Source organism: Podarcis tiliguerta (assembly GCF_965153285.1).
Source record: "Podarcis tiliguerta genome assembly, chromosome: 7".
In the NCBI taxonomy this organism is placed as follows: domain Eukaryota; kingdom Metazoa; phylum Chordata; class Lepidosauria; order Squamata; family Lacertidae; genus Podarcis; species Podarcis tiliguerta.
In genome coordinates this window covers 9,103,400-9,117,863 of record NC_139540.1, presented here as the reverse complement: position 1 = coordinate 9,117,863, position 14,464 = coordinate 9,103,400, and the positions used below count along the sequence as shown (strand labels likewise).

At 42.8% G+C, this 14,464-nt stretch overlaps 1 protein-coding gene across 3 annotated transcripts in view; it reads left to right on the top strand.

The window, feature by feature from the left end:
• The window catches only part of KHDRBS3 (KH RNA binding domain containing, signal transduction associated 3), a 120,315-nt gene that overhangs the window by 66,131 nt on the left and 39,720 nt on the right, over positions 1 to 14,464 (top strand). For all 3 annotated transcript variants that reach the window (XR_014513758.1, XR_014513759.1, XM_083450662.1), the window contains exons 4-5: positions 5,454 to 5,600; positions 8,619 to 8,758. Coding sequence is in view for 1 of the 3 variants with exons in the window: in XM_083450662.1 (XP_083306788.1) it covers positions 5,454 to 5,600; positions 8,619 to 8,758 (287 nt within the window). In the remaining 2 variants the exon portion in view is untranslated. The remainder of the gene's footprint in view (positions 1 to 5,453; positions 5,601 to 8,618; positions 8,759 to 14,464) is intronic.

The window sequence follows — 14,464 nt, the reverse complement described above, 5'->3', positions numbered from 1 at the left end:
TAAGGCTGTTATTTTCAGAATGAGGCACGTTACTCCTTCCTGGATCCAGGAGTGAGGAGGCCAGTAAGTTTATTCCGTGGAGTATTGGGGAGAAGAGTTGGAGGGTCCACGGAGGCCATTCTAGTCCAGCCCCCCTGCACAGTTCAAGAAATCCAGAGCTAGAGCTTGTAGCAAAATACAGATGTCCAGCGGATGTGAAAACACTATTACTATTCCATAGCAGAAAGTGTTAGTAGGAGAAGCTTCATAATAGAGCAACATTTCCATATGCATGTGGTCCCAGGTTCAGTCCCCAGCATCTCCAAAGTAGAAGTGGGACTGTCCTCTGCCTAAAACCTTGGGGAGCTGCTAGCTGAATGGATCAGTGGTCTGACTCTGTATAAGGCAGCTTCCTATGTTGCTATATCATCCACTCCGTTCCTTAGGAATCTATCAATCTCAACCTCACCCACCCACTGTCATTTTGTACCATAAAATGGGCATTCTTGATTTCTTGTGATTGTCCTAAGACGCTCTCAGGTGTGATGAAAGCATTTACACCCCACCCTTCAGCCAAAAGGGATCTTACGAGTGGCTTATCAGGCTTGCAGTCTACAACCAGGAGTGAAATTATGCCCCATTTATACAAGTTTGCTTAATTTGAATAATTGTTCAATGCCTTCTGAGATCCGCCTCGTTAGTGTCCCTACTATGTGCTTGAATTCTGCACTTCACAAATTGTTGGATATCTCTGATTCAAGTTGTAGAGGTTCTGTTCTCGCAGAAGTATATATCAGAAGTATAGTGAATTGCCATTATGATTATTAGAGTGTGAGAGTGTCTTAAGCTCTCGATTGTGTTAAGTCCTACTACTCCTGGAAGAGCTCCCCGTTGGATCGATTGAAACTCCCGAGTAGAGCAATGCTTGGAAAGTTCTCTCTTGTATCTATTACTGGTTTGCCACAATTATAGAACTGTATGTCTAAATCCCACTTCATTGGCTGGACATTTCAAATACAATGCTTTTCAGCGATTGTTACGCTTATCCTTCATATGAATAAGCCAAGTGTCTTTGCAAAAAACAAACAAAATCACTTTTTTCAATTTACTTGGCCCGATGCACATTACCAAGACTTTATTATCTTTTTAATGTGCAGTTTTGTTTTGAATTCTGAGTGCTGCTTTCAGATAATATTGGGACATGCAGGATCATTCACTAGACTTATCTTTTTCCACTGCTTTGTTTAGTCTTAAATTATTCAGGAGATCGGAGCTTGTACAGCTTCCCAAGGGAGATTATTAGAGTCTAACAGATCTCACCGTTAAGAAGGATTTTGTGATAGCTGCCTTAGATTTCTCAATTTTAAATTTCTGCTTGCTGGCCTTACCCCTTCTGCCTCCGGACGTCCCTAAATTACTCATAAACAAAGAATTATCTTCATCTTTCAAAAGCGTACGTCATTATATACGAGCAAGACAACCTGCTGCTAAAACTGTTGAATACAAATATTGAGCCTGAAGAATTTGCAACTTTATTCTATAAACAGGAGTGGGGAGCAGCCAAAAAAAGAGGGTAATATTGAGGGAGGCTTTCATTTATATATGTTTTGCTGTTCCTTTTATTACCAGCTTTGACAAGTTTCAGACAGCTAATTATGGCGTGTTAATTCCCCCTGCTCTGAATTTGCTAATCAACTAATCAGATTGCTTTGCTTTTCCATCCAATTTAGGCAGCCTGAATGCTCTAAATTTTACAACAAAAAGATTAGTGGCAATAAGCTGGTGCTGATTGTCATTTCTAAGTAACTCATAATTACGACACACCGAGAGCAAACACAAGAGCTTTTTAAAAGTCAGTCAGTCAAAACTTCTATTTGTGGACCTATTCAAAGTGAGAGAAGCCAGCTCAAGAGTATTTTTAACACTTGCTAAATAGAACAAGGGATACTGTTTTGATGCCTTAACATGGCACAGACAAACATGCCATTTCTTTGTAAGTTGGAGAGCCACAGCGCATAGTGAAATATGCTCTGCTTAGTATGTCTGGAGTTGTACATGGTTTTATGCATGGGGCTGCCAGCCTTGACCCTACTCTGGAAGAGTGTTCAAGACCCCTTTCCCACTTCTCTCAGTTTTATTTCTTAAAATCTACATCCATTTTTGTTAGTGTTGAAAGGAAAAATCTACAGGCAGTATGTTACGCCGTTCCCAGTAAAGAAATAAACACTATTGTTGCTTTAGAAGAAGAAGAAGAGTTTGGATTTGATATCCCGCCTTTCACTCCCCTTCAGGAGTCTCAAAGCGGCTAACATTCTCCTTTCCCTTCTTCCCCCACAACAAGCACTCTGTGAGTTGAGTGGGGCTGAGAGACTTCAAAGAAGTGTGACTGGCCCAAGGTCACCCAGCAGCTGCATGTGGAGGAGCGGAGACGTGAACCTGGTTCCCCAGATTACAAGACTACCGCTCTCAACCACTACACCACACTGGCTCTACCTTGTTCTGAGCCAGTGTTTCCCAAACTTTGGTCTCCAGCTGCTTTTGGACTACAATTCCCATCATCCCTGACCCCTGGTCTTGCTAGCTAGGGATGATGAGAGTTGTAGTCCCAAAACAGCTGGAGACCCAAGTTTGGGAAATGCTGTTCTGACGGATGGGTGCAACAAGGTAAGACACTTGATTGTAAAAAGATGGACCAGCCCATCTAACTATAGTTATCTGATGGTGATTTCTAGGTCCACAGGAGCATTTTCCCCCTGGTTCTGAGGTTGACTATTTTGCCTCCCATCCCTTCCTGCATAAAAGTGTGGAACAGACAGGGACATAGGACCCTAACAGACTTAATCTTGCCGCCACCACCCTTTCAGTTCTCCATGGTTCACCTTTTGCTTAACCAATATGGATTCTGAGGCTCAGGGGCATCTACAAAGCATCTGTGCATCTCCGTTGCCAAGCAACAGAGGCAAGAAAGATGAAGCAGAGCGGAAGTAAGGTACTTGGCAAAAGGGAAACTGGAAGAAAAAAGTTGGAGCAGAATGAAAGCTGCTGGGTGGGGAGTCATCGGCAGCCCAGGAGAAAAATAGGAAAAAGAGTTCCCCAGAGCTGCCAGCTTCTGGTTTTAAAAGCTCCATTCCTTGTGGATCAAGCAGAGGGCAGAACCTGGTGGATCAGCAGGTGGAGTCTGGCAGGTTAGCAGCAGAGCCAAGATACAAGCTGACAGGTCATGGGTGAAGCGTGTTGCAATCTTGTCTTGGGTGGTAAAGCCTGTATTTCATTCTAGTTGAACTGCCAGAAGAGTAAGACGCTTGGCTGGTTGGCAACTTTATTGGGCAGCAGGGCAGAAGAGAAATTTAACTTCCATTTCTGGTTTCAAGAAAAACAGAATTACTGGTGTTAAAAGTAGAGTATATATATATAAAAAGTATAGATTGGGTTGAGTTATTTAAAACTTTCCCTTACAGTGCTAAATTGTTGTTGTTGTTTAGTCGTTTAGTCGTGTCCGACTCTTCGTGACCCCATGGACCAAAGCACGCCAGGCACTTCTGTCTTCCACTGCCTCCCGCAGTTTGGTCAAACAAGCTGTGGGTCCCCAGATGTTGAACTGCAACTCCCATCACCCCTAGCTAGCAAGGCCAGAGCTCAAGGATGATGGGAGTTGTAGTCCAACAACATCTGGGGACCTACAGGTTGAGAACCGCTGGTCTAAACCCTAATCCTTGGTTGCTTCTGGAGTGTATTGATTCCATTTGTTCTGCTTGTTTTGTTTTATGTACCACCCCCTACGTTTCAGAGCTGGGATGGCTAATAAGCTATATCCCTCCAGATGGAGGTGAACTACATCTTCCATCACCTCTGATTATTTGCCATGCTGGCTGGGACTGGTGGGAGTTGGAAGGCCAACAGCATCTTGAGGGCCACAACTTATCCATCATTGATTTAGACCAGAGGAAGCCTTCATAAGGCAGCTTGCATTGATATGGGGGAAAACAAACAATACAGCTTTAGAAAAATCCAGTAACTCACATATGCACATAATTTAAGTTGGCTTTCGCTAACCCCTTGCTCCTCCAGAAGCTTGTGCTACAACTGCCATCAGCTGTAGCCAGTGCAACTGTGCTGACTGTGGCTGATTGGCATTGCAGTCCAGAACATTGGGAGGGTACCAGGTTGGCAAGGCTGAAGTTAGTCTAATGGTGTTGTTGTTTTTTCTCATTGAGCTGGATTGTAAGCAGTTAAGATAGTTCCCAAACAAGGGAATCCTTATGCTGACCCATTGTCCTTGCATTTAACCAAAGCCTTCCACCTTGTCAAATAGTTACCGTATTTTTCACTCTATAAGACGCACCAGACCACAAGACGCACCTAGTTTTTGGAGGAGGAAAACGAAAAAAAATATTCTGAATCTCAGAAGCCAGAACAGCAAGAGGGATCGCTGCGCAGTGAAAGCAGCAATCCCTCTTGCTGTTCTGGCTTCTGGGATAGCTGCGCAGCCTGCATTCACTCCATAAGACGCACACACATTTCCCCTTACTTTTTAGGAGGGAAAAAGTGAGTCTTATAGAACAAAAATACGGTATTTTCCAAGAAAACTGCTTGGAGGTAGGGAAACCCACAGTTGATGTAATAGATACAGTAGCTCAATGTATACTCATTAATGATTTTCATTGGCCAGCTTGAGCAAATAAATGCAGGATTCCGCTTGTTTGGGGCCTGTTGTTTTGCTTTAGAGATCAAGGAGGTTGCTCGATATTTATTTTCTAATGTCTGCTGCATGTTGGTCGAAAGTCATTGTAGACTCACCACATTGGACTTGATCTGAAAGATTAGCTGAAGCTCCTTGCTTCACATATTGTGGATTAGAGTGTCTTGACTGTGGTTCCTACTAGATGTACATATTTAGGGTAAGACATGTGTGTTTGGTTGCATCAGTCATGCAGATGCATGCACTGTAATGTATAATGTGTGACCGTGTACGGTGATAGACAGACTTCAAACAGTCAATGCAGAACTGAATTAGAAGAGTCATACAACAATTAATACGGTAGATAAACTGTAGTGCTGAAATGCCTCTTCTGATAGTTGTTGTGTTAGGACAAAATGGAATTTCCACACTTGCTAGTCTTGTTAAGAACAAAATAAACTGCCTTATACCAAGTCAGACCACTGGACCATGTAGCTTAGTATAGTCTGTACTGACAAGAGGTCTCAAATGTTTTAGAAAATAGTTTTTCACATGTGCCTTTCCCTTTGTCTTGAATAAAACAGATCATTAACAGGCCCAGGAACAATCCTTTGATTAAACCATAAGGTGCCAATCCGTACTGTAAATTTATTTCCAGCCTCGTTTCGGTTGTACGTTTACAAGAAATAAAAAATGAACTGTCTTGAAAATGGAAACCATTAATGAAAGGTTTGCTCTCTTTTTGCTTTCTTTCCCCCATACGATGAGTTTATATGTAACTTTTCTGTCTTCCCAGGAAGAAGAGTTGAGAAAAAGCGGCGAAGCAAAATACTTCCACCTAAACGATGATCTGCATGTGTTAATTGAAGTGTTTGCCCCACCCGCAGAAGCATATGCCAGAATGGGGCATGCGCTGGAAGAAATCAAGAAGTTCCTCATCCCCGTTAGTACATATTGGAACCTCTTTTATGTCAATATTTACTGCACATGAAGAATCACCTTAGCTTTCCTGAATTTTCCCTTCCCCACCCACCCCATAAAATTTTCTGGTTGGAATGTAAATTTCAATTTGAAGCACTCCCTTGGCCAAAACTTTGGTGAACATCTTAGACGTCGTATTTCCGCTAGACACTCCTGGTAGAGATGTGATTTCCTTCCATTGCAATAGCATAACAATGTTTTCCCCACCAAACCCACAAAGCCCTAAGCTGTCACCAGGAAGAATTCAGGCATGTGTGTTGTGCACCATCTGCTCATGGCTAGAAACATATTAGAGCTGTTTTCTCCACCATGGAAGACAAAGAGCAGAAGATACTGCCCTGTGCGGAATCAAAAGCATCCCTTGAAATTTCTGCACGTTCTACTGTTTTCAGTAGACAATGTGCCTCATCCCACTGCAGTTTTTGGGGACTTAGCATCCACATGTCACAGTGCTCCATCTATGTCCCTGTCTGTTCAGTGATGGAACATACTAGTGGGGGTTCCGTGGATTTTGGTTAATAATGTCTACCCACATTGGGTGGAATTTCCTGCTCATAAAAAGCTCGCACCAGGACTTTAGCATCAATGCGTCAGCTTCCAGATAAGAAATTTATCTGCTACTTAGTAGTGTTTCCTGCCAGGCTTACAGTCTTGTTGGAGCTACCCACTTCATTGGAATAGGATTTATGTTTCACTAGAGTTTGTCTTTCTGATTTTGAAATGATTGATAGGTTAACCAGTTTTTCATTAGGAAATTCCTGTAAGCTGCCTTGATGATGATAAATAATTTTATTACTTATACCCCACCCATCTGGCTGGGTTTCCCCAGCCACTCTGGGCTGTTCTCAACAAAATACTAAAATCACATGAAAATGGTGGTTTGGGAAAGCAGACTAGAACTTTTTTAATGAACCTGAGCAAACCTGCTACCAAACATGGACTAGCTGTAGCCCCAAGCCTCTACTGAAAGAAAATTCACAGAAATTTTGCTCATTGGGTATTTGTTATGTGGCATCCTTAAGAGCTTTGTCCCCCTTTAAAATTCATACTCCTAGGTACTATTGGGCAATGCTTATTAATAGCCAACATGTGTGCATCAGTATTTTTTGGCAAGCAATAGCTGTGCTTCAGTACTTGGTGTTGTATTAATGCAATTAGTGTGTTGCTGTGGTTTGTGTTTGTGATATATGAGTGTCTACTTCAAGCCACTTTAACACCTGGTGAACATAGCTAAGAGCTTATGATGGGCTTGGCACAATTGTAATTCCTCCCCCAACGCATTCAGTGAATACTGTATTGAAGGTGTGAAAATGCTTTTGTTTTGTTTTTTAAATTATTATTAGACTAGGATGCACTGATGAAGTTGTTCATAGGAGATTTGTGTTAGGTCACGAACCCATCACCAGAATTTCTGGTAGTTATCTGTGTAGAGCCTTCAGCTGCAGTTCAGATATTCCGTTTGGTAGCAAGTAAAGAGGAGCTTCACACAGACCTGTGTTTGCTCATTTTTTACTTAAAAATGCACAGTAAACAATGTGTATGCAGCCATACATAGGAAACTAGGGAGATTATTTTAGATCTCTGCATTGCCTTCTCTCTCAGCTTCACCCAATAGTCTTTGAAGACATTTGTTTTAAGAAGAAGGGAGAAAAATCCAGTCTGTTCCAGTTGTTTGGTTAATGAACTGTTTAAAACCCTAAATTCTGCCAGGATTACTAGCATTTTGAATAAATCTCTTCAGTGGGAAAGGAAACCCACACAGAGCAAGGTTTGGAGTAAGATGAAAGGAGCTATATTGGACTCTGTCATCCCTGTTACTCCTTCACACAGCGCTATCTAACTCAATTATAGAATCCCCTGGAATAGAAATTGAACTCTGAAGTGCTAACATTAGCTCGCTTATCTTTTTGTGTGTGTCCTGGGCAAGGAAGAGTGTGTCCTCTTTGAACATGGAGGAGTGCTCATTGCTTTGAAGTCCTCCATACGGTTGAGAGGAGTCCTGTGAACTATGAAATAACTTTGTTTTGGATTTTGTAATACTCTTTGAAAAGGGAACTCTGTGGAGAGTAGGGAAGTTTACTGCCAGAATCTTATTTATGACTTAGAGCTCCCGGCTGGGAATCTTTTGAGTATTGGGTATTTTTAAGTCAAACCACTGACAGTTCAGAGGCTGAATATAAGTAAGGAATTCAGGCAGGTTATCCATCTAGAAATAGTAATAATAATAATAATAATAATAATAATAATAATAAACCTTATGCTAAACACAACTACTACCATATTATATTTTCTTTTGGGTAGATTTGTGCTACAGTTTGGGACTTCTTTTAACTTGGTCTGCATATGTGCATGTTTAGTTTGTAAATCCGTTGATGCATAGACATTATGTCAAACCCATAGATTCATGAGGGTTCCAGATTCTGTTGGCATAACTGTGCTTTTCTTCATACAAGGGTTTTCTTTTCTTAGGGGGTGTTTGTGTGTAGGGGTATTGAAATTAACGATTCCATCAATGGCAATCGGCAATGACAAGTAATTGGAGAAGCCATTGATAGAAGCAAAAAAGGAGAAACCTGTCTCTGTCATGCCTTGCCTATGAATTCTCAAAGGCATATGGAAAATACCATGTTGTGCTGCATAGACTTTGATTTGATTCATCAATACATGTCTTATGTTCCTGACACTTGCCTCAGCTCCCTGACCAAGATTCAAGAGAAGAAAGTGCGTCTCAATCTTGGCATCAGTTTAATAAGGCCAGAGATAAAATAATTTAAGTGACTTCTTGTATCCTACGAGGAATGTATTTTAAACTTTCCCATTAAATCAGCTCAGTAGAAGTAAGTCTGTGCCAATTCTGTGCCCCTGTCTTTAAGACTGTGCATGGAAAATTTGTAGCAGGAACAAATATAAAATGTCTTAGGTATGTGGTATAAGTATCTGCAGACATGACTGAATACCATATTTTTTCTTTCCTGTCTAGGACTACAATGATGAAATCAGACAGGCACAATTGCAGGAATTAACTTATTTGAATGGTGGCTCAGAAAACGCAGACGTTCCGGTAGTTCGCGGAAAGCCTCCTTTGCGGGCACGGGGAGTGCCTGCTCCAGCATTGGCAAGGTAGTGGGTGTTTAATTTCTGCACCTTTTTGCTTCTGCAGAAATGCTTCAGCAGCTCCATTTTTCAAGCCTCCTCATGCCACTCACTCAAGCCACACTTCCGGGCATATTTATATTCTTGCAGATGGGGAACTGTGGCTGTGTGACCTTGTCTTTAATGCATTGCCACTTGGTGAGTTTGGGGTAGATGCAGGCTTGAACCCAGGTAAAGCCATAAGTCATCAGTTTTTGTATTTGTTTAAAGAAATGATTAAAAATTGTCTTTAAAAAAAGTCAGCGGTAACCAACATGGGGATCCTCCAAAATTCGCATCATCCAAAAACTCTTGGAAGACATGAGGTTGCCTGCCCCTGCCCTACACATTTAGGCACACATGTGAAACCGTTATCTGTGGGACTCTACAGCCTCTCTGTAAGGCTTTTGCAGAAAGAAATCAGGTTTGCTGGTTTATATATACTAGAAAAAAGCATGGAATGAATGGGGTCATACCTTCCCTGCAAAGTGTTTTCCTCTTTACCAGCGCTTTGAGTATGTTAATTTTGGGAGGAAGTGCCAGCTGTGGAGGGTGGAAATGGACAGTTCTCACAATGGAGGAATGCAAGAAGTAGAGTCTTCCAAAGATCTGTATTGGGAGCTGTGCTCTTCCTGTTCGGAAATGATTTAAAGCAGGGTTTCCCAAACTTGGGTCTCTAGCTGTTTTTTGGACTACAATTCCCATCATCCCTGGCCACTGGTCCAGCAAACGAGGGATGATGGGAGTTGCAGTCCAAAAACAGCTGGAGAGAGACCTGAGTTTGAGATGAGCCCTGAGATCCCCATGTTTGCAGCTAACCCCAAATTATTCAGGGTGGTGAATACAAAAAGAGAGTGGAAGAGCTCTGAAAGGATTTCTCCAAAGTGGCGAATGAGGATTAAAATTACAAATGTCATTGGTTTGTGAGTGGTGCAGAGAGGGAAGGAATTACTGATTTCACATATGCATTGATTTTTGATTTTATTGTTGTTCACGTTTTATACTGTATTTTGTGCTGGTTTTTTGTAGCATCAAGTAAGTGCTTTAAATTTGTTGTTAGCAGCCCTGAGCCCAGTTTTCTGAACTGGGAAGGGCAGGGTATAAATAAAAAAATATTATTTATTTTATTATTATGGAAGGGGTCTGGGCTGGTGGTGACTGACTCTCTGAAGGAGATTTGGGATTTAGAATAGAATAGAAATTTATTTGTCATTGTCCGTATATACACAGTATACACAACAACGAAAATCAAACACCCACCCAAAGACCGGCTTCACATACACATTTGCACGTACCTCCAACACTCTCATCCCATTCAGACATAATCTATAAAACATACATAATCCAGAATATAACATGACCTATTAAAAGCATAACATGACCTAAACCCTATCTCATTCCTTCCTACTCCCTGCTTGCTATTTCTTACAACTGGCCCTGAGATCATTATTTAGTGCAATCAGAGCTCTTGGATAGAAACTATTCAGAAGGCGTGTGGTTCGTGTTTTCATTGTCCTATATCTTCTGCCCGAAGGCAACAGTTCAAAGAAGTTGTGAGCAGGATGGGTGGGATCTCTCAGGATATTGTGTGACTTCTTCAAAGTGCGAGACGTGAAGATCTCATCCAGGGTTGGTAGCTGGAGCCCTATAACATTCTGGGCAATTTTTGTTATTCTCAATAAAGCTTTTTTATCCGTTTCAGAGCTGCTTCCATACCACGATAATATACTATAGGTTAAGACACTCTCGATGGTACTGTGATAATAGGACAGGAGTAGGTGCTGAGATAGATTCAGTCCCCTGAGCATTCTCAGGAAATACAACCTCCCCTGCACCTTCCTCACAACCATGTTAATATTTGCAGTCCATGAGAGGTCCTCAGAGATATAAATGCCCAGGTATTTAAAACTACCAACCCTCTCCACCTCCTCGCCATTTATGTGCAATGGTAAAAATACACTTTTCTTTCTCCTAAAATCAACTATGAGTTCTTTGGTTTTTTTGGTGTTAAGCATAAGATTGTTTTCTTTACACCATTGAATTAACCCCTGTACTTCTTTCCTGTAAGCAGTCTCATCGTTCTCACTAATGAGCCCCACCACTGTTGTATCATCTGCAAATTTGATGATTGTGTTGGACTTATACAGTGGGGTACAATCAGATGTGTACAGGGAATAGAGAAAGGGACTTAGCACACATCCCTGAGGAGCTCCTGTGCCTAATACTAGAGTAGAAGAATAGTAAGGTCCCATTCTCACTGTCTGCGGCCTGTCAGTCAGGAAATTCCTTACCCACAGACAGATCTTCTGATGTATACCCAAATTGATCATTTTAAGAAATAACCTGTCTGGCAAAATTGTATTGAAGGCAGAACTGTAGTCCACAAACAACAGCCTTGCGTAGGTTCCCTGTCGTTCTAAATGACTCAGTACAGTGTGGACAACGATGGAAATAGCATCATCAGTAGATCTATTTCTTCTGTATGCAAACTGGAACCGGTCTAGAGTGGATGGAAGACCAGCCTTAATATGATCTAGCACCAATCTCTCGAAACATTTCATAACGACAGATGTTAGGGCTATTGGTCTATAGTCATTGAGAGATACCACCACTGACTGCTTGGGGACTGGCACTATAATCGATGTCTTCAGACATTTGTGGTGGAAATATCAAGCCAGGTTGCAACAGCTGTGAGAAATGCAAACTTCGTGCTAGGAAGCATTAGGAAAGGGGTTGTAAAAGAAGCTACCTGTGTCACAATGCCTGTATACAAATCTCTGGGGCAACTATACTTGGAATATTCTGTTTCTACAATTCTTGTTGCTGCAAAAAGGGATACTTCAGAGCTGGTAAAACATGCAGAAAAGGGCAGCTGGAATAACCAGAGCAACATCTTTTACAACAAAAGGTTGCAAATATGTTTGGGCTCTTTAGTTTAGGGGGAAAGGACACAATACAGGTGTACAGTATTATGCAGGGTGTGCAGAAAATGGAAGTAGAGAAGCCCCCCAGTGATACTTGGAACAACTTCAGATGGCACACAGATAAACGGTGAAATTCGCTCTCATAAAATATAGCTATGGTCGCCAACTTAGATCCCTTTCAAGCAGAATTGGACAAATTCATTGGGGATCAAGGGATTAGTGGCTACTGGTCCTGATTCTTTACGCTGCCTTCAGGATCAGAAGCATCATGCTCCTGAATACTGTATTGTTTGCTGGAGCAGCAGTGAGAACATGCTCTCGTTCTGCTTGTGTTCTTGTTGACTCCATAGGAAAGGGACATCTGGTTTGACCACGTAGGAAAGAGAATGCTGGACTTAGGCCTTTCACCTGACCCATTTTTATGCCCATCCATGGACCGTAATCCCGCATGAATTAGGGATGCCTAGACCCATTGATCTCCGTGAGTTTAAGCATGCTTATTTGAAGGTGGCCAATTAGCACAGCACATGATGCCAAAAAAGGCTGCCCAAAGTACCGTATTTTTCGCCCTATAGGGCGCACTGGCCCATAGGACGCACCTAGTTTTTGGGGGGGGAAATCAAGGAAAAAAGATTTATTCCCCCCCCCCCCCAGGTTTGCGCAGCCATCCCCAAGCTAGAAGAGGGAGACGGAGCACTCAGGGACAGCCTCTCTAGCCTCCGTGAGGCAGCAGCTTGCCCCGCTGTCCCCCGAGTTTGTGGGGCTGGCGGGGGGGGGGAGGAGAAGCAAGCTTTCTTCTCTCCCCCCCCCCCCCCGCCAGCCTCCAGATCAGGTCGGGGAATAGCACTGCCACCCCGCTATCCCCCGAGCTTGTGGGGCTGCCGGGGGGGAGGGAGAAGCAAGCTTGCTTCTCCGCCCCCCCCCCCCCGCCAGCCTCCAGACCAGGTCAAGGAATAGCGGGGTGGTGGCGCTGCGCCTCCCCGCTGTCCCCCGAGCTTTTGGGCTGCAGGCTGCTGCCCGCAAGCCTTGCGAGCCCGCAGGAACTCCTTTGCGGGCACCGGGAGCCGACCCCTCTCGCTCTCCAGGCTTCAGCGAAAGCCTGCATTCACCCCATAGGACGCACACACATTTTCCCTTCATTTTTGGAGGGGGAAAAGTGCGTCCTATAGGGCGAAAAATATGATAACATTCTGTATAGGCAGATTCTTTAAATCAACTCCTTCACAAGCTGAAAATCAGGCCGGCTTTTTTGGTCTGACTTCTCCTCCTGGTGTACTGTCATCATCTTGTCATGGTCTGTGACTGCCCTAGTTTACCATTCAGTATGGCCCATCTGGTGTGGACGTCACTCGGTGGAACATGAGGTTTTAGCTGAAACAATCCCAGTTCCAATCTTAGCTTTGCCACAAACTTTTCAAAATGTCCTTAGGAAACTCAGTGTCTCTTTCCATCTATGACATGGGGGATAATGCTAAGCTACTGATGTAGGTTGCTGCCCAACTCCCATGGGATTCTGAGTCGCCTAAGTCCATGATCGGTCAGAGAAAAATGGATGGAAACTGGAAAGCAAGAAAGATGTTTATTTTTCTGTTGCAACAGAGTTCCCCCCTCTACTTCCAAGGAGGGAGAGACACTGAACAAAAGTGTGCAGGACCTTTTAAAGACTTTGGGCATTGCCCAACCCCCTTAGCCAAAGACCACCCCAAAGTCATTATACAAGCATCATAGGAGGTGGTCCACAGCAGAAATCCTGTCTGCCAGGATACCCTGATAATGGTCGTTGATTGCATTACCGTATTTTTTGCTCTATAAGACTCACTTTTTCCCTCCTAAAAAGTAAGGGGGATGTGTGTGCGTCTTATGGAGCGAATGCAGGCTGCACAGCTATCCCAGAAGCCAGAACAGCAAGAGGGATTGCTGCTTTCACTGTGCAGCGGATGATCCCTCTTGCTGTTCTGGCTTCTGAGATTCAGAATTATTTTTTTCTTGTTGTCCTCCTCCAAAAACTTGGTGCGTCTTGTGGTCTGATGCGTCTTATAGAGCGAAAAATACGGTACTTGGGCAGCCTGACCATTCTTTTGTGATGGTTAATACTTTAGTTCCTGAATCCAGGTCACAGGCTCACCCTATCCATACACAAATATGCCTTTAAGACAGGATTTGTAATGGAAAAGACAATGGGAAGGTTTTCTCCATTTGCCTCCCATTCTGCAGAGGAATATTTGAGGTCATTGGGTGAGTCAAAATGGCTTCAGGATTGCTCTCCTGTACTATTTCAGACACATGGTTTATATATTTAGATATGTGTGCATTTATGAATATTTATTCTACATTTGACACCTTACAATTCTTATAACACCTACCATACAAGGTTGCTCTAAAGATTATTGGTTTTTATATAAATGCACTATATCTTGCATTGAAGGCATTTAGGCCTTCTTCATTAAATGAATGTCAGGGTTGTCAAAATTGTTGATGCTGGTCTAGACCAGATGATTCTTTGCCTGATGTAGCAGGGGGTTTTTTTTGCCCATGTGCTTCTGCAAGAGGAAGAAATTCAATATGCACAGACATGTGTGTATGTGTGTGTTCAAAATGCCTTACTGGAGAAGGAAAACCAATTTTATTTTAACACCATTAAATTGCTAATCAGAAATGGCTCTCTGAAACAAAAGATTGCAGCTTTCCCCGATGCATTTCATCATGCAAAACACACGTCAGGCACCATGCATGTAGCTCCTGGCTTTGCCTTTATTGGAACTCCTTATGC